General features: G+C 35.9%; 1 protein-coding gene across 2 annotated transcripts; it reads left to right on the top strand.

Moving 5' to 3' along the window:
* Positions 1–1,183: 1,183 nt before the first annotated feature.
* On the top strand, positions 1,184–19,414 carry atl2 (atlastin GTPase 2). Of its 2 annotated transcripts, none has more exons than XM_073834222.1 (13): positions 1,184–1,271; positions 8,540–8,877; positions 10,115–10,249; positions 10,352–10,456; positions 10,529–10,579; positions 10,667–10,723; positions 11,636–11,728; positions 12,215–12,353; positions 12,438–12,565; positions 12,895–12,951; positions 14,293–14,364; positions 14,709–15,140; positions 18,512–19,414. In XM_073834222.1, the coding sequence occupies exons 1-13, from the start codon at positions 1,199–1,201 to the stop codon at positions 18,629–18,631; spliced, it is 1,800 nt and encodes a 599-aa protein (XP_073690323.1). In that variant the 5' UTR covers positions 1,184–1,198; the 3' UTR covers positions 18,632–19,414. The 2 variants fall into 2 exon arrangements, with proteins under 2 accessions (XP_073690323.1, XP_073690325.1); XM_073834224.1 differs by lacking the exon at positions 1,184–1,271 and adding an exon at positions 1,461–1,667.
* The last annotated feature ends 320 nt before the right edge of the window (positions 19,415–19,734 follow it).

Genomic DNA, 19,734 nt, shown 5'->3' with positions numbered 1-19,734 from the left:
TGATTTTTCTGCGCCTGTTTCAAGTTGTATCTCAGCCAAATATTGTCCTATTCATCAATGGAAAGTTTATTTATTCGGCTTTCAGATACATCTCAATTTAAAAAAATTATGACTGGTTTTGTGGTCCAGGGTCACATGCTTTTCAGAAACATTTTGAATTGCAATTAAAAAGCTAATATTAAAATGCATTAAACTAAATTAATACAAACTTGAATAAAATTGCACGTTACACGTGAATAAAAAAAAAAATCAAAAACAGACATTGCAAAACAACATTTTTTTTTTTCAAAAAAATGAATTCCACCATAATAATCTCTCGTCTTGTCTAATAAATAAAGCAATCTTTGTGGGATTTGAGGAGGACCGATAAGTGCAACAGACTTAAGACTGCAGATCTAATAATAGGCTATTGATCTGGAATACTAATTATAATAAAAGCATAACTACAATACAATAATTACATTTGATTAATAATCACTAATTATTGCAATACAATTACTATTTTATTTGTTTAATTTAATCTGTACCACAGTGTCATTTGCTCACAGCTTTGTACATTTATTTCTTCTTGAATTTCGATGCATTTGTATTTGCTTTTTAATAATGAATTATCTTGTGACATTCTGACCTGGAGAGTTATAAAACGGGCAACATATGCAGATGGATTTTAAATGTGTCAGTCTAAAAATAGTCCAGTCCTAGATATGCTGTGCCTCTGAGAGTTCCTCCTTTAAATCCTCACATCTCCTTTATTTCCTATAGTTTTATAATTTCATATAGTTTTCTATAATTTCTGTGTTTAGTTTGTGTATGAGTCTGAGGTCACTATAATGATTTATTTATTAACATTTTTGGAACTTTACAAATTTGTGTAAAACATGAAGACCGTGTTCTCGAAAGAAATCCAAAAAAGCGTATTGTTCTTTAGTAAAATATAAAATCTGTGAAATTAGTGCCACAAATTGAGTTTATTGATGAGTAACAGTATAATATAATTCGTTGTGAATTGAATTGTTATAGTTTATTTATACATCGTATATTCATGTAAGAGCTGTTGTCTTTTTATTTTGTTATCCACACTGACAAAGCCATCTTTGTTGCCCAAACATCTCTGAATGAGTGCGTGAAGTTGATATGTACAGTATGAGGGAAACTGGGGTTGTGCGACGTCACACAGCAAAGTTTCAAAAGATCCAAGATGGCGGAAGACAGCGGACCGAGGAATCGGCATTTCTCAGCCTCGAACCACAAATGCATGAACTTTGCTGAAGGTGACAACCTCATTTCATATCTTGTATAATCGGAAAGTCCTTCTTGACCAAGTCGTTTTGTTTTCCCGGTGGCTGTTTGTTAGTTCGCGTTAGTCTGCGTTTTAATGACCGGTTAAAAGTTGACAAACAGGACTTGAACTCGTGTTATATCTGGTCACGGTCAAATTTGATCAGGTGTGAATCAGTTCGCGCCAGAAAGGGGATCGTCTTGCGCAGTGAGGGCTAAAATAGAGAGTTTGCCAGACATTCAGCGCTTGTTGACTTGTGTTGCTGGCGTTAAAAGCCTCGTGAGACGCGCTCTAGAGAGTTGGGATACCTGTCATTGACACCATAACGGTTTTATGCGTAATATACACACTCCAAGCGCATGTTTATTGGTGAACCGCAGTGTTCTCGGTGAGTTCTTAAGTTATTTTTATGCGTGCTATTATTAGATGGCTTAATTTGCAACCTTGCAAACTTTGGAGCCAGTCTTTCTTTATGTTCTTGCGTTGTCATGGTCGTTCAGTATGCGTTATGCATTGAACTTGAATATTATGATGGTTTGTGAGTGGAAATGTATTTATAAGTTATATAAATAATTTCAGCATTTCACTGAATTCGCCAGCTGCTTTGTGATTGACGAGCTCGTGAGCGCGCGCAGATATGAACCCGCACGCGGTCAGGTCTTCAGAGATCTTGCGCGCCACTGGAAACTAATGCAACTTTCGTGTCTGCATTCACATCAAATGCTTTGTGCGTCTTGTATGTTCTCTTAAGCTTTAGGGTGGTGGATGTCCTGTAAGCCTGTGTGTTTAGTCTCAGAACTTACCAGGGTAATTTGCCATGTAAATATACTTTTACTTAGGGCTCGGCTGTTTTGACCAGTAGATCAACATGTGCTGATGTTGAAATGCGCAGGGCAATTATATTAAGATATCTTTTATCACTGCAATTATATTAGCCAGTTTATGAACTGATAAGACATTAGCAGGTGGTTGTTGTGTTAGATCATGTCTGATTTGTTAGTTGTGTTTGTCTCAAGTTAATTATCTGAGTTTGTTTTCCACATCATTGATAATGGACGTTTAAATGTCATATGACGATCTATACTTTGCCTAGTTAAAATGGTTTCAAAATTATTTGACTAAACTGGTTAATATGAACTTATAATAAACAATACTTCTACAGCATATTTTATTTTTTTTAAAGAAAGTTAATTTAAACATCTACCCCAGGTTTCACAGACAAGGCTTAAGCCTAGTCCTAGACTAAAATGTAAGTCTGAGCTGTTTTAACTGAAAGAAACTTGCACTGACTGATCTTAAAATAGATCAGTGCCTATGTTTTGTCTCAAGATGCACATAAGTAATGTTTTTTTCTGAGTACGTTTATAAACATTACTTAAATGTGCTAATTGAACTATGGCCTAATCTTGGCTTAGTCTAAGCCCTGTCTGTGAAACCGGGCCCTAGTGTTGTATTTTTCAAATCACGTTTTTTTTTAATTTATATTTGTTAACATTAGCACTGTGGATAACAGGAATGAACACCTTATTATGAACAAATTAAAAGATGAATAAATTATTAATAAATATATTGCTCTTTAACTAATGTGATCTTATTTTCGTGCTATCATTTTATGTCCTGACATAAGGAAGAGGTTAATTAAAAATAAAAAAATGTACTATAAACGTTAATATTATAGTATTTTTAATCTGCTCTTCTTTCCATATTTCACTTTTATGAGTTTAACAACATCACCAGGGTTTTGAAATTTAAAATGGCTGGAAAATCCTTGAAAATAGCAATGTCCCTTGAATAGGTACTTGAAAAGTGCTTGAATTATAAAAGGCAACATGTCTATTAAAGTGTTTATTTTTTTTTTAATAAGTACACATCTTTTCATGCTGTTGATTCAATTATACTTTTGTTTTGCCGTTTCAGTTAATGGCATAAAACTATCCAAATCAGATAATCCATTGCATTTAAAAAATGATTCACTGTGTTAAAGTGCTTGTGAATCATTTGATACAGATCGGAACTTCAAATATTGCGAATCATTTAATTCAGATCAGAACTTTGGAGCACGTAGCATGAAACATTTGATTCAGATTGGAACTTCAAATCGTGTATTGTGAATCCTTTGATTCAGATCGGGACTTCAGAACCCGTAGCGTGAATCCTTTGATTTGGATCGGAACTTCGGAGCCCGTAGCGTGAATCATTTGATACAGATCGGAACTTCAAATATTGTGAATCATTTAATTCAGATCAGAACTTTGGAGCACGTAGCATGAAACATTTGATTCAGATTGGAACTTCAAATTGTGTATTGTGAATCATTTGATTTAGATCAGGACTTCAGAGCCCGTAGCGTGAATCATTTGATTCAGATTAGGACTTTGAAGCCCGTAGCGTGAATCATTTGATTCGGATCGGCACTTCGGAGCCCGTAGCGTGAATCATTTGATTCAGTTTGGAACTTCAAATCGCGTATTGTGAATCATTTGATTCAGATCGGGACTTCAGAGCCCGTAGCGTGAATCATTTGATTCGGATCGGAACTTCGGAGCCCATAGCGTGAATCATTTGATTCAGTTTGGAACTTCAATTCGCGTATTGTGAATCATTTGATTCAGATCGGGACTTTAGAGCCCGTAGCGTGAATCATTTGATTCGGATCGGAACTTCGGAGCCCATAGCGTGAATCATTTGATTCAGTTTGGAACTTCAAATCGCGTATTGTGAATCATTTGATTTAGATCAGGACTTCAGAGCCCGTAGCGTGAATCATTTGATTCGGATCGGAACTTCGGAGCCCATAGCGTGAATCATTTGATTCACTTTGGAACTTCAAATCGCGTATTGTGAATCATTTGATTCAGATCGGGACTTCAGAGCCCGTAGCGTGAATCATTTGATTCGGATCGGAACTTCGGAGCCCGTAACGTGAATCATTTGATTCAGTTTGGAACTTCAAATCGCGTATTGTGAATCATTTGATTTAGATCAGGACTTCAGAGCCCGTAGCGTGAATCATTTGATTCGGATCGGAACTTCAAATATTGTGAATCATTTAATTCAGATCAGAACTTTGGAGCACGTAGCATGAAACATTTGATTCAGATTGGAACTTCAAATTGTGTATTGTGAATCATTTGATTTAGATCAGGACTTCAGAGCCCGTAGCGTGAATCATTTGATTCAGATTAGGACTTTGAAGCCCGTAGTGTGAATCATTTGATTCGGATCGGCACTTCGGAGCCCGCAGCGTGAATCATTTGATTCAGTTTGGAACTTCAAATCGCGTATTGTGAATCATTTGATTCAGATCAGGACTTCAGAGCCCGTAGCGTGAATCATTTGATTCGGATCGGAACTTCGGAGCCCGTAACGTGAATCATTTGATTCAGTTTGGAACTTCAAATCGCGTATTGTGAATCATTTGATTTAGATCAGGACTTCAGAGCCCGTAGCGTGAATCATTTGATTCGGATCGGAACTTCGGAGCCCGTAACGTGAATCATTTGATTCAGTTTGGAACTTCAAATCACGTATTGTGAATCATTTGATTTAGATCAGGACTTCAGAGCCCGTAGCGTGAATCATTTGATTCAGATTGGGACTTTGAAGCCCGTAGCGTGAATCATTTGATTCAGTTTGGAACTTCAAATCGCGTATTGTGAATCATTTGATTCAGATCAGGACTTCAGAGCCCGTAGCGTGAATCATTTGATTCAGATTGGGACTTTGAAGCCCGTAGCGTGAATCATTTGATTCAGTTTGGAACTTCAAATCACGTATTGTGAATCATTTGATTTAGATCAGGACTTCAGAGCCCGTAGCGTGAATCATTTGATTCAGATTGGGACTTTGAAGCCCGTAGCGTTAATCATTTGATTCAGTTTGGAACTTCAAATCGCGTATTGTGAATCATTTGATTTAGATCAGGACTTCAGAGCCCGTAGCGTGAATCATTTGATTCAGATTGGGACTTTGAAGCCCGTAGCGTGAATCATTTGATTCAGTTTGGAACTTCAAATCGCGTATTGTGAATCATTTGATTCAGATCGGGACTTCAGAGCCCGTAGCGTGAATCATTTGATTCGGATCGGAACTTCGGAGCCCGTAACGTGAATCATTTGATTCAGTTTGGAACTTCAAATCGCGTATTGTGAATCATTTGATTTAGATCAGGACTTCAGAGCCCGTAGCGTGAATCATTTGATTCGGATCGGAACTTCGGAGCCCGTAACGTGAATCATTTGATTCAGTTTGGAACTTCAAATCACGTATTGTGAATCATTTGATTTAGATCAGGACTTCAGAGCCCGTAGCGTGAATCATTTGATTCGGATTGGGACTTTGAAGCCCGTAGCGTGAATCATTTGATTCAGTTTGGAACTTCAAATCGCGTATTGTGAATCATTTGATTCAGATCAGGACTTCAGAGCCCGTAACGTGAATCATTTGATTCAGTATGTAACTTCAAATCGCGTATTGTGAATCAATTGATTTAGATCAGGACTTCAGAGCCCGTAGCATGAATCATTTGATTCAGTATGTAACTTCAAATCGCGTATTGTGAATCAATTGATTTAGATCAGGACTTCAGAGCCCGTAGCATGAATCATTTGATTCAGATCGGAACTTCAGAGTGCATATTGCAAATCATTTGATTTAAGTTGGAACTTTGCGTATCAGAAATCATTTGATACAGATCGGGACTTCAGAGCCCATTGCGTGAATCATTTCATTTAGATTGGAACTTCGAAGTGGGTTTTTGAATCATTCCGTGTACTGCATAATTTGTGATCCATGCTCTGATCTGAAAACATCGTTTGCAAATCACTATTTAGATCAGAACTTCAGAGCGGGTTTGCAAATCTTTTGCTTTGGATCGGAATCTAGGAGCGCAGATCGTGATTCATTTGATTCGATTTGGGACTTCGGAGTGCATATTAATCATTAATCATTTGTAAATCTTTTTTTTTTTTTTTCAGATTTTTTTTTTCTTAACCAGTGGAAAACATGATCAAATCATAAGTGAGATCTCTAACTGAAGTCCTTGAAAATCAAAATAGTAGTGCTTGAAAATTCCTTTCTTTTTACAGTTTCTGGACAAACCCTGCATCACACAAACATGGGTTAGTAAATCATAATGCTATATTAACCTGATCTCATGGCAATAGTACTATAGACTGCCAAAAGTTATAACAAATCAAGGAGAAGAGTCCAAAAACTGTCTTAGGAGCAAAAGGCATTTGTGGTTGGCCAAACTGAACCAGGATTTGCAGGAAAAGAATCTTGACATCATTGGTGTTTGTTCTTGTGATTTCTGGTCAGGTAGCCGAAATATTTGGCTAATGTCTTAATTAATACTGCTTGTACATATCTTTATCACCTGTTACTTTTAGTTTGTTAAAATTTTGCACCCTTTTCTGCTGACCAAGTCCTTCACCATATGATTTAGCAGCTTCCACACATTTTTTCATGGTTTAGACGTATTCAGAAGTACATTAACCGTGCAAACCATGCTGTTGTTTACATCTGAGTATCTCCAAAATGGCTGTGCATTCGGGTAACTGACAAACCGTGATTTAAGTGTAAACCCTCTATTCGTGCGAATGACCTACCTCTAACTCCGTCCCTAAACCTACCCGTCACTGGGGTACAAAATCATACGAGTGAACCCCTTTGACCTAAAATACTTAGTCCCCTTGACAGTTCAAAAATATAACAATGTATTTGGCAATCATTCAGTCTAATATGTGAATGTCCCAAATCTGAATTGGCCTGTCCTTAAATCAGTTTTGAATGGACTGTCCCCTCTCTCCAGTGTGTCCTTGGTGTGTGTGTTTGCTTGCTCATACTGACACTGCTTGACTCTGTTCCAGCGGCTCTGCTCGAGCCTGAGGAGACTAGAGTGAAGGGGAGAGGGTGTTTGTTTTGTGTTACATGTGTCTTAACCAGTGGACAAAAATGACCAAATTTAGCCCTGTGGCTGAAGGGATCTAGGCTTATCGCAGCTCATGGATAAAGTGCATGGGGTTAAAACAGAGATCCACACTCCTGGAATAGAAACTGACCGCTGTAATGAGCTGCTAGTGAAGTGTTGAAAAGCAAAGCTGCAAATGCAAATGTTTGACCAACAAGGACTTGGTCTCTCAGTGTGTGAATTTTTCACATTCATGCTGTTTTTGGCCAGGATTGCCCACAAACCCTTGCACAACAAAGAGGAGATTGACAGTTATTTTAGGCATTTTAAACAGTCTTGAATTTAAAGCTGAAGTTGCCACAATATCGGGTCATTCTACGGAATTGGTGCAAACTGCTGTTTTTTGAAAAAGTGAAGTAAAAAAAAAAATATACATATATATAATATTTTCTTTGTAAATTATGAAACTTCATGTAAAAAAAAAAAAAATGTTCCGCATTTTTCACGTCAATACCGAAACAGTGCATGTATGTTTTAGTCTATTGGCCGAGACTGATTTTAGCTAAACCTATAAATTTATGATCAGGAAAAATTCCTGTGTCCCTATCTAATATAGCTACAAGGTGCGAGTAGATCATTTTGAGGTAAATGTGTTCAAAAGTCAGAAAAATTTGTGTGTAACTTCAACAAAACTTCACTACCGAGCACCTTTTTTCTGCAATTAAACACTTTTATTTTTCTTAAATATATAGTAATTTATGTGCTACTAACAGGAGAAATTTACTTGCAGAGCAGAAATTTACAGATAATGTACTCACCCCCTTGTCATCCAAGATGTTCATGTCTGTCTGTCTTAAGTCGTAAAGAAGTTGTTTTTTGTTGAAAACATTTCAGATAGTGGACTTCTATGGTGCCTGCTATTTTGAACTTCCAGTTGCAGTTTAAATGCAGCTTCAGAGGGCTCTAAATGATCCCAGCTGAGGAAGAAGGGTCTTATCTAGCGAAACGATCAGTTATTTTCTTTTAAAAAATGTGTAATTTATATCACAGGCACTGTAGAAGTCCACTATATGGAGAACATTCCTGAAATGTTTTCCTCAAAAAACAATTTCCTTACAACTGGAGAAAGAAAGACCTGAACATCTTGGATGACAAGGGGGTACATTTTTGTTCTGGAAGTGAACTACACCTTTGAGTGCTTACTGTTTAAGTATCATTTATTTCTAAAGTAGTTTTGGTTTGTTCTATTTTTCGGCAAGTAATTTTAGTGCTTCAACTCATACTAAATAGAAAATTATAAAGTGAAATACGGTAATAACCCTTCAAATTACGCTGTTTTTCCCCTACAGATATGACTGGTGTGGAGGATGTTCCATTGTGCCGCCCTGTTGGAGCCTTGAGGTCATTGGAGGAGTTTAGCTCTGATACTAATGGACTGGCACCGTGTGCTGTGGCAGAAGAGCTTGAGCAAGAGGACGACCCAGTTCCCGAGGGGGCTCGACCCATCCAAATTGTGCTCGCCAGCGAGGACGATCATAAGTTTGAGTTGGATGCTGCTGCGTTGGAAAAAATTCTGATGCAAGAACATGTCAGGGATCTCAACGTGGTTGTGGTGTCTGTGGCCGGTGCCTTTCGTAAAGGAAAGTCCTTCCTGCTGGACTTCATGCTGCGTTACATGCATAATCAGGTTAGATCAAACCCCTGTCTACTAATGTAAGCATATGAGTAGTTGACAAATGCACTTAATTTGAGATTTATATTTGTCAATGAGGAATTGTATGCTTTTTTTTGTGTTATGTACCTGGTTCCTTTTTATTCATTTTTTTAATCATTTTAATCTCCTTTAATTCACTTTAGTCTTTAGTAAGCATTTAATTAAAAGCTTCATTTTCTTATTTACTTTCTGTTAGGGAGATAAGCCTTACTTCAAGAATTGATGAGAAAATTGTGTTAATCCAAACTGAGTACATTCATTATTCAGTCATTAATGTAGTTCTCAAAGGGATAGTTCACCGAAAAATGAAAATTCTGTCATTTATTACTCACCTTCAAGTTATTCCAAACCTGTTCGATCTTCGTTCATCTTCAGAACACAAATGAAGATATTTTTTATGAAATCCGAGAGCTTTCTGATCCTGCCTAGACAGCAATGCAACTACCACACTTAAGGTCCAGAAAGAAGGGTTCGTATAAGGTACTTGAATTTGACTTTTTTTAATTTTAAGGCCCGAAAAACCTTGAAAAGTGCAAGAAGTGTATTAAAAGACAAAGTTTCTTTAAAATAAGTGTTGTTTTTTTAATAAGCACATATCTTTTCATGCAAAATGTACAACATTTAAAAAAAAAAAAATGTTTTTATATATATACCTATTACAGTTAATGTCATAGTACTGACAGTGTTGTGTAAACATGGCTGAAGATGCAAAAAGAAGAACAGATGCTTTGTTCACAAGCAGAGGAAGATCAGAAAAAGTATTCTCGTAGCTTCATAAGTTAAGGTTAAACCATTGTCACATGGACTATTTTATCGATTTCCTTACTACCTTTCCAAGTCTTGAACGTGGGAGTCGGAAAGAAGCTTTCGGATTTCATCAAAAATATCTTAATTTGTCTTCAGAAGATAAAAGAAGATCGCCAGATTGGCCCTTTATGTGAGGACAGTAAAATTACACGTCAACCACCCATATGAATTCAAATATGTGAGGCATGAGAGACACACATCTGTTAAAAAGAAGTCTATCTGAATTATCATTCCTGAGAACAAGTTCCTGATGACTCCTGTCTTTGACACGTCTTAACTTGCACAGGCCCGGTCCTGCATATATAAAACCAGCTAGGTCACATGAATGTGAGCATGCATTCTTGATTAAGTACATTTCAGAACATTCACATCAACAATGTCTTTTGTCTTTGTGTTTTTGTAGTCCTCTGAGTCATGGATGGGTGGAGACGACGAGCCATTGACTGGTTTCTCCTGGAGGGGAGGCTGTGAGAGAGAGACCACAGGAATCCAGGCCTGGAGTGAGGTGTTTGTGATGGAAAAGAAAGATGGAACTAAGGTGGATGGGCGTTCACTTAAAGATGTGCATTATGTCACTGTAAAGATATGTTAATAGTGTGATAAGACTAATGTGTGTGTGTGTGTGTGTGTGTGTCTTTAGGTGGCTGTTTTGCTGGTGGACACTCAGGGAGCCTTTGACAGTCAGTCCACCATTAAAGACTGTGCCACAGTTTTTGCTCTGAGCACCATGACCAGCTCTGTGCAGGTGTGTAGAAGCACATTAGCTTAAATAATCATATTACAGTATTAAGTTACGTAACAGTCTTGTTTGTTTTAGGTTTATAATCTTTCCCAGAATATCCAGGAAGATGATTTGCAGCATCTCCAGGTAGAAACTTTCTTTGTTGGAGAACATTGTTAATTAGTGGTGTATTAAAAGTTGGTGTGGGACAGTAACCTCATGTGTCTTTTATAGCTTTTCACAGAATATGGTCGACTTGCAATGGAGGAGATCTATGAGAAACCATTTCAGGTAGAAAAGCTGAACATTTCTGTACTGGTTACACAACACAGATGCCACAGATATCCCCTCAATATGTAAAATAAAAAAGCTATATTAAGGCACTGATTTACATCATATTTAATATATATTACACGTGTATATGGGCCATTCTAATTTGGGGAGAGGACAAATATTCCAAAACTTTCTGAAAATACAAAATGAGACTATTACTAGATGTTTACCTTGGATATTATCCAATTTGCATACATACACATTTATTGAAAATAAAAATAAAAATTCAAGACACTATTGCTCAAAAGTTTGGGGGCTGGTTATTCAGCAAGGACACACTAAATTGATCAAAAGGGAGAATAAATACATTTATAATGTTACAAGAGATTTCTATTTCCTGTAAATGCTGTTCTTTTGAGTGTTTTATTCCTCAGATAATTCTGGGAAAGATGTTTTTCACAAATAATAAGCAGCACAACTGTTTTCAACATTGATGGTAATAATAAATGTTTCTTGAGTGTCAAATCAGCATATCAGAAATTATTTTTGGTTCGAGTGACACTAAAAACTGGAATAATTATGCTGAAAATTCAGCTTTGCAATCACAGAAATAACATTTTATTCAAATAGAATACAGTTAATTTAAATTGTAATGTTACATGGTGGTATTGTTTTTACAGCCTTGGTGGGCATAAGAGACTGTTCGTGTAAAGTCTGATGTGATGAAACAATACAATGTTTTCATACCAACACTATTTACTATGAAATCTGATAATATAGTAGAATGATTATAGACTTACTTTTAATACTGTGGGATCATTTTCAACCTGAATAAATTGGGCATCTGAACAATTGTCACATCACTTTTTTTCTAATTTTGTAAGAATAGGCCTTTAGCTTCACTTTTTTTTTTTCTTTACTGTCTTCTAGAAACTATTGTTTCTGATCAGAGACTGGTGTTATCCATATGAGCATGACTATGGGCTCAAAGGAGGGAATCACTTCTTGGAACGAAGACTACAGGTAAGATAAAGCACAGAACATGGCTTTAAGTGATAGTTCACCCAAAAATGAAAATTCTGTTATTAATTACTCACCCTCATGTCGTTCCAAACCCGTGAGACCTTCGGTTATCTTCAGAACACAAATTAAGATATTTTTGATGAAATCTGAGAGCCTTCTGACCCTGCATAGACAGCAATGAGTACTCGTGATTTGGAGGAGAAGAATTGATGAATAAAGTCATCAATAAAGTCGTTATTTTTGTTTTCTTCATGCACAAAATGCAAAAAATTGTGGTTGAACCACTAATGTCACATGGACTATTTTAACAATGTCCTTACTGCATTTCTGGGTGTGGGAACAATTTAGTTGCATTGCTGTCTATGCAGGGTAAGAAAGCTCTTGGGGTGCTAGGGTGAGTAATTGACAGAATTTTCATTTTTGGGTGAACTATCTCTTTCAGCATGTTAAATGGACTGTGAGTCATGTTTTATTTTTTCCCTGTAGGTGAAGCTTAATCAACACGAAGAGCTGCAGAATGTTAGGAAGCATATTCACAGCTGTTTCTCCAGCATAGGCTGCTTTCTGCTGCCACATCCAGGTCTGAAGGTGGCCACCAACCCCTACTTTGATGGCAGACTGAGAGGTCAGTACAGATTTTCTCTCAGACACAGTCATAAACATGTATATTTAAACTCTAGGCTCATCATGACCTTTTTTTTATGTCCAGACATTGATGAAGAGTTCAAGAAGGAGCTGCAGAATCTAGTGCCTTTGCTGCTGGCACCAGAGAACCTGGTAGAGAAAGAGATCGGTGGAGCTAAAGTCACGTGCAGAGACCTGCTGGAGTACTTCAAGGTCAGATTTGATTATCTAAGCTGCAGTAACAGCTGTAAACACAAATAAGATCAGGTGTTAATTGTGTCAGGATTGAAACCGAAGAGGCTCTAGAGAGTTTGTGCGGCAAATGATGCAAGTGTTTACTGATACTAAAGCAAATAACTTTAATTATTAATCACACTACAGTAGAAATATAGTGCATTAGCCAGTTGTCAAGCAACATGAATGTAGAGTTGAGCTGTTGTGAGATCACTGGTGTGCTTTTTATAGGCTCATCCAATCAGATTGTATTTCAACAGCATTTTCTGCATTATGACTATCCAAATGTTTATTTTCCCTGTTTGCAGGCATATATTAAAATCTATCAAGGGGAGGAGCTTCCACATCCTAAATCCATGTTGCAGGTGTGTTGCTCTCAATCTTTAAAGTCACCTACAGTGCTGTTCAAAAGCTTTGATCAGAAAAAGCATTTAATATTATGAAACACGTAAAATAATTTAATTTTAGATAACTATAACAATAGAATGCTTTCTATTTTAATATACACTTCTGTTCAAAAGTTTGGGATCAGTAAGATTTTTTTTATGTTTTTAAAAGAAGTCTCTTCTGCTCATCAAAGCTGCATTTATTTAATCAAAAATACAGTGAAAACAGTAATATTGTGAAATATTATTACAATTTAAAATTTCATCAAGTATTACTCAGTTTTTCAGTGTCACATAGAAATCATTCTAATATGATTCATTATAGTTGTTGCTTAATATTTTGTATGAACCTGTGATAGTTTGTTTTCAGGATTCTTTGAATAAAAAGTTCAAAAGAACAGAATAAAAAAAAAGAAATCTTTTCTAACAACTCTTTACTATCATTTTTAAAAAAATCATTTTAAAACATTCTTGCAGAATAAAATATTGAATATTAATATTTGAATTAAAAAAAGAAAAAAGAATTTACTGACCCCAAACTTTTAAACAGTAGTGTATATTGTTACAAAATGATTTTTTTTTTTAAATGAATGCTGTTTTTTCTTTCTTTTATTTTTTTTAAAACTTCTACCAAAAAATTACTAAACAGCACAACTTTTTCCAACATTGAAAATAAATCAGCATATTAGAATGATTTCTGAAGGGTCATGTGACACTGAAGACTGCAGTAATGCCTGATTTTAAAAATTCAGCTTTGCATCACAGGAATAAATTATATTTTAAAGTATATTAAATTGCAATAATATTTCACAATATTACAGTTTTTTTTTCTGTATTTTTGATCAATAAATGCAGCCTTGATGAGCATAAGAAGCTTCTTTAAAAAAATCAAAAATCGTATTGATCCCAAACTTTTGAAGAGTAGTATATTTTTAACAGTAATTTATTCCTGTGATACATCAGATCATTATAATATGCTGATTTGCCGCCCCAAAACATTTCATATTGTTTTATCATTATCAGTGTTGAAAACAGTTGTGCAGTGTAATGTTTCATAATTATTTCATGAACAGAATTTTAAAAGAGCAGTATTATTTAATATTTATAAAAAAAAAAAATACATTATTAAATAATGCTAAAATAATCATTATAAAATTAATAATTTTTTTAGTAACATTATACATGTCTTTACTGTCACCTTTAAGTAATTGAATGTGTCCTTGCTGAGTAAGAGTAAAAAAAATAGTTCTGAACCCATACTTCTGTACGGTAGTCTATATGAAAGTGTTAAATGCCCACTGTGCCTTTATTTACTTTTAGGCAACTGCTGAAGCGAACAACCTGACAGCTGTCGCTGGAGCAAAGGACACTTATAACCGAACCATGGAGCAGGTAGAGTTACTTTGAGCTGCTAATTTTTCATCAGTTTGACAGAAACATGCATGTAGACAAATAGCAAGTAGTGTGAGCCAAATGCATTCTGCAAGCTTCTTTAATTTTAAATGGATCATGGATGGAGAGGGACCTCAGTTCTCTTTAAATATAGCAGGAGCGTGACGTGAGATGAGCTAGCCTATATAACTGGAAATAACTTGAGGCCATTGCACTAAAATAGTAGGTTTGGCCTAGATAACTCAAAATACAGAGATGCCTGTTATGGTTTAATCATTTCTACATGTATGGTGATTAGAAAGACTAGGGAATGATTTTAAGCTTTTGTTGTGTGTATATCACAGGTATGTGGAGGTGACAAACCATACGTCGCTCCTGTTGACCTTCAGCGCTATCATGAAGAGTTTAAGAAAACCTCTATTCAGAAGTTCTGTGCGGTGAAGAAAATGGGCGGCTTGGAGTTCAGTCAGCGCTACCAGGAGCAGCTAGAGACTGAGCTGGATGAAGTGTATACAAATTTCACAAAGCACAATGAAAGCAAGAACATTTTCTACGCAGCGAGAACTCCGGCCACGCTGTTTGCCGTCATGTTTGTTACCTACATGGTCTCCACAATAACAGGTTTCATTGGCCTATCGGTAATCGCAGCTCTGGCCAATTTGGTGATGGGGATTTCGCTGATGTCGTTCTGTGTCTGGGCGTATGTCAGATACTCAGGAGAGTATCGAGAAGTGGGGGTGGCGATAGATCTCATAACAGAGGCCCTGTGGGAACAGGTGAGTTATGCTTCCAGCGTGTCTTTCCATGTTTCAGTTGCTTTCCTGTTGACTTTTGTGTTCATCCCCTGCTATAAACCTTTCACCTTTAGTCTTGTCATAACCCACTTTTCTAAATGTCAAAGTAATTTGACTCCCTGTTGATGGCAATTGTTAAGAGGGCCCTGAGACAATGGTGGGCCTATCAAGCTTCTCTATAGTATAACATACTCATGCTCAGCTCAGTCAAAGGGCTTCATTTTAGAAGCAGCCCTGATTTTAATGTCAGGTTTCCTTCATGTGTCCTAATGGGAGTGGCAAGGTTTAGCTTGGCTTATGTTGAATTCACATTGTTTGCCTTCATCTACATTATTGTCAGTACTGAGACTGTGTTAGCCTTGGTGTTAGACTATAATACTATATAGAGTTTTGTGTTTCTTGACTTTCTTTAGGGGATAGTTCACCTAAAATTAACTGGCCCTGACCCCATAATTAACTGGCCCTCAAGCCGTCCTAGTTGAATATGGCTTTATTCTTTTATAATACAATCTGAATTGTATTTAAAAAATGTCCTGCCTCTTCCACGCTTTATAATGGCAGTAAATGGCACATGGAGGCGGAAAAAAATCGGGGTTAGTGGAGAAAATTTGGGGTGGAAGGAAAAAATATTTCTCACATTTTTTGCATTCTCTCGCAAAACTTTCCTTAACTTTTCCATCTCTCGCAAAGATTTTTGCGTTCCCTCGCACAACTTTTTCCTTCTCTCGCAAAGATGTTTGCGTTCCCTTGCAAAAACTAGTTGATTGGGACAAACACTTCCTGTTTACAGCTTGCAGTGGTTCATATAGCTTTGCATGTTCACAATGTAGCGTTTCATAGAGTTTTATTTTAAACTTCGACTCAAGTATAAAGAAATACAGTCAGTGTTTAGGCTAGTTCAACGCACCATTTTGGGACATTTTATAACGCTCAATGTCAAGACTAGCAGAATAGCTCATAATATGAACGTAAACCGCTAAATTGCATGTTAAATGTATCCTCCATAGAAAGGAAACGCGTAATTAATGGGCTAAGACAGTGGTATAAAAAGGCAGAATTTAGTATACAGTTTATTAATAAATTATACATACAGCAAAGCAAATAAGCCCAGAATTTGAACAGAAAGCACTAAATTGCATGTTAAGCATTTTTGTCACATAAAGACTGGGGCTCAATAAAGACTGATTAAAAAAGACCAAATATGCTATAGAAATGATCTAAATTTTAAATTTAAATATATTGTGTACATAAGCAGATGCTGAATTTCATAAGCTTTTTCTTCCCCATAGAAAACTGGCTTAATATAAGAAGAATAAAAAAAATACCATGTACAGGCGAGCAACGCAGCAGTCTATTATGCCACGTTACTTAACGTTAAGACACGTTGACTTCCTAAATGCAGCTTCAAAGGGCTCTAAACGATCCCAGCCAATAAAAAAGGGTCTTATCTAGCGAAACGATATATATATATATATATATATATATATATATATATATATATATATATAAAAAGTATATACATTTAACTTCAAATGCAGGTCTTGTCTAGCTCTGCGATGTGCATGCATACTCTGTACAGAGAAGTCCACTATATGTAGAACATGCCTGAAATGTTTTCTGAAGAAAGAAAGACATGAACATCTTGGATGACAAAGGGGTGAGTAATATATTTGTGCATTTTTGTTCTGGAAGTGAACTAATACTAAATTTAATATTTAAATTTTTATAAGTATTAAAGTATTTATTAATACCGAATTGGGCCTCCACTGTTACTGTTTTAGTACATTAAGCCACATTAAGCATATTAGAATGTCACAAAACGGTGCCTTAAAATTTAAGAACTGTATTTCTTTATACTTGAGTCCAAGTTCAAAATAAAACTCTAAGAACCGCTTCACTGTGAATGTACAGAGCTGTATGAAACTCTAACATGTAAGCTGTAAAGTAAACAGGAAGTGTTTGTCCAAACTCAACTGGTTTTGCGAGAGATTGCAAATATCTTTGTAAGGGTAGATATTTGAAAAATATTTTTTTCTCCCACCCTGATTTTTTTTTCCCACTTATCCAGCCAACACCAATATTCATATTTGCAACCTTATAAATGGTAATCTCTAGGTTCAGGCTAACTGTCGTACACGCATTTGTGGGAGACGAAGGCATAGTGTAAGCTCTGGTGAGAATATGCAAGTCTCTCTTTCTTTACAAAACCTTGTTTTGTACTTTTAATTTTATGACTGGTATTTAGTTTTGCTCTTTCCACTGCACTTCTGTGTTTGTCACTTCTCAGCAGAGCTTATGCTACGCCTACATCCTATGACCTCCACTGGAATGCCGCTCTCTCATGAACATGTTTGTGACAGTTAACAGAAACCTAAAGATTAAAGTTTATGAAGTTTTAAATAGGGATATTTCTCTTACACAAACGAAACTATTAAGAAATAAAAAAAAGTTCATAGAGACAGTACACAATCCGAGTCTTATGAGGAAACGGTTGATTTATATGATGAAGATTCAGCCACTTTGATTAAACCACTCTATTGTTACTCAATTTTATGATATTTTAGAAGCATAATTTTAAAGTTTGTAAAAATTTTTGGGTGAACTGTGCCTTTAAGGATTCAAACGCCTGATCTTTAATCCAGGGTTCTCATCCTCGTGGAAAATCTGGAAATATAAAGGAATTGATGTGTTTCAGACCTGAAAAAGATGCAGTTAATAAAATAATGAAGTAAATAAAATCTCATGACTTAATGAAATCACGTCATGGACATTTTTATGTCTCAAAAATACATTTTGAACTATTATTTAATTAGTTAGACATTGCACTTTTATACAGTTACTAAAAATCCATATACAATAGTTTTTTTAACTAAAATTTATACATCTGAATAAATACGCTTTCCATCGATGTATGGTTTGTTAGGATAGGACAATATTTGGCTGAGATACAACTATTTGAAAATCTGGAATCTGAGGGGGCAAAAAAATCTAAATACTGAGAAAATTAATTTGGACAACTTTAAAGGCAAAGCATATTAATAATAAAAATAAGTTTTGATATATTTTTGTTAGGAAAAGTGAAAAATATCTTAATGGAGCCTGATCTTCCTAATGATTTTTGGCATAAAAGAAAAATGTATAATATTGACCCTTACAGTGTATTTTTGGCTATTGCTACAAATATACCTGTGCTACTTGAGACAAATGTTCCAGCTGATTTATGCATAAAATGAGGGACCAGAGCCATATCTAGGGATTTGACACCTTTGACCTGTAAGCAACCACACAAAAGCTGTTCAGACAAGCACCATTAAAGTTTTGATTGTTGTTTTTCTCTCCTTTGTTGATTCTAGTTGCTGAAGCCAATTACCGAGCAATACATGGAAGAAAATGTCCGACAGACTGTTGTGAACTCAATAAGAGCCACGCTAACAGATCAGGTGACACAAGCTACAAAGTTGAAGAGCAACTGAAAGTTTGCTGTGCCTTATCTGCCCAGTGTTTGAACAATCACTGCTTTTATGTTGTGTAGTTTTTGTGATGTTTGGTCATGTAGACTCTAACCAAAGTTTACAGCGTACTTTACCCTGACCAATATACACACCAACCATGCTGACTGACACTAGAACAGCGACGGACATCAGTACAAAAGCTTATAAATTCAGGTTTAATCATCAGGTATGCATGCAGCTTTGGATTTCTCTTGCTTTGAGGGATTATTCGGGGAAGCAGCACAAATATTTTACAATCTGAAAGTTAATTTGAGCACTAAATGTTTAATCCCTTATATGCTTAACGGTTGAATTACTGCTCTCAGTGAATGATCCGACCCGTAGCATTTTTACATTTTGCCTTCTAGCGCAGTTACTCCGTGTGAAAACGTAATAGCATTTTTGCTGGATTTCTTGTGAGGTATTTTTTAGAGCCTTTAAGGAATGCTGAAGTTGTAAATCCATCCAAGACACCCCTTTATTGGGCCTCTTTCTGTACAGTGTTGTTTTAGACTGTATCATAGCCTCATGCATGTAAATGAGTGTACAAATATCAGCTGTAGAACACAAGAGGATTTAATTTACAATGTTTGGAGAGGAGTATGAATGTGACGCTGTATTTGCCTTTTGTTGTCCTTCAGAGCACCTTTCATTGTGCGCAGTCTTCTGACACATGGGAGTGCTCGCGACAAGACTTGATTTGTCAGTCTTTTAAGGTTATGCCATGTAATTTATTTTTTAAACAATTAAAATATTTAAAATTTGTGTTTTCTGGCTCCTTCAGGGTTATTAGCAAGCTAATTATGGGTTTCAAGTGTTTTCAACTTAATGTACATTAATGTATAATGAACAAACAGTAGTATGTTTATAGTAATAATCAGTTGAAGTCAAAAGTTTACATACACCTTGCAGAATCTGCAAATGTTTGGAAAGCTATTTCACATTAAATGTTAACATAGTTCACAAGAGAAAATAGTTGAATTTATAAAAATGACCCTGTTCAAAAGTTTACATACTCTTGATTTGTAATACTGTGTTGTTACCTGAATGATCCACAGCTGTGTTTTTTGTTTAGTGATAGTTGT

Source organism: Garra rufa, chromosome 2 (genome assembly GCF_049309525.1).
Source record: "Garra rufa chromosome 2, GarRuf1.0, whole genome shotgun sequence".
NCBI classification, from domain to species: domain Eukaryota; kingdom Metazoa; phylum Chordata; class Actinopteri; order Cypriniformes; family Cyprinidae; genus Garra; species Garra rufa.
Note: the sequence above shows the minus strand (reverse complement) of the source record. Positions and strands in the feature narration are given on the sequence as shown.

Coding starts and splice junctions, on each gene's coding strand:
- atl2 (XM_073834222.1), top strand. CDS start 1,199: ATGGCGGAAGACAGCGGACCGAGGAATCGGCATTTCTCAGCCTCGAAC. Junction 12,566..12,894: donor ACCTGCTGGAGTACTTCAAG/GTCAGATTTGAT, acceptor CCCTGTTTGCAG/GCATATATTAAAATCTATCA. Junction 12,952..14,292: donor ATCCTAAATCCATGTTGCAG/GTGTGTTGCTCT, acceptor ATTTACTTTTAG/GCAACTGCTGAAGCGAACAA.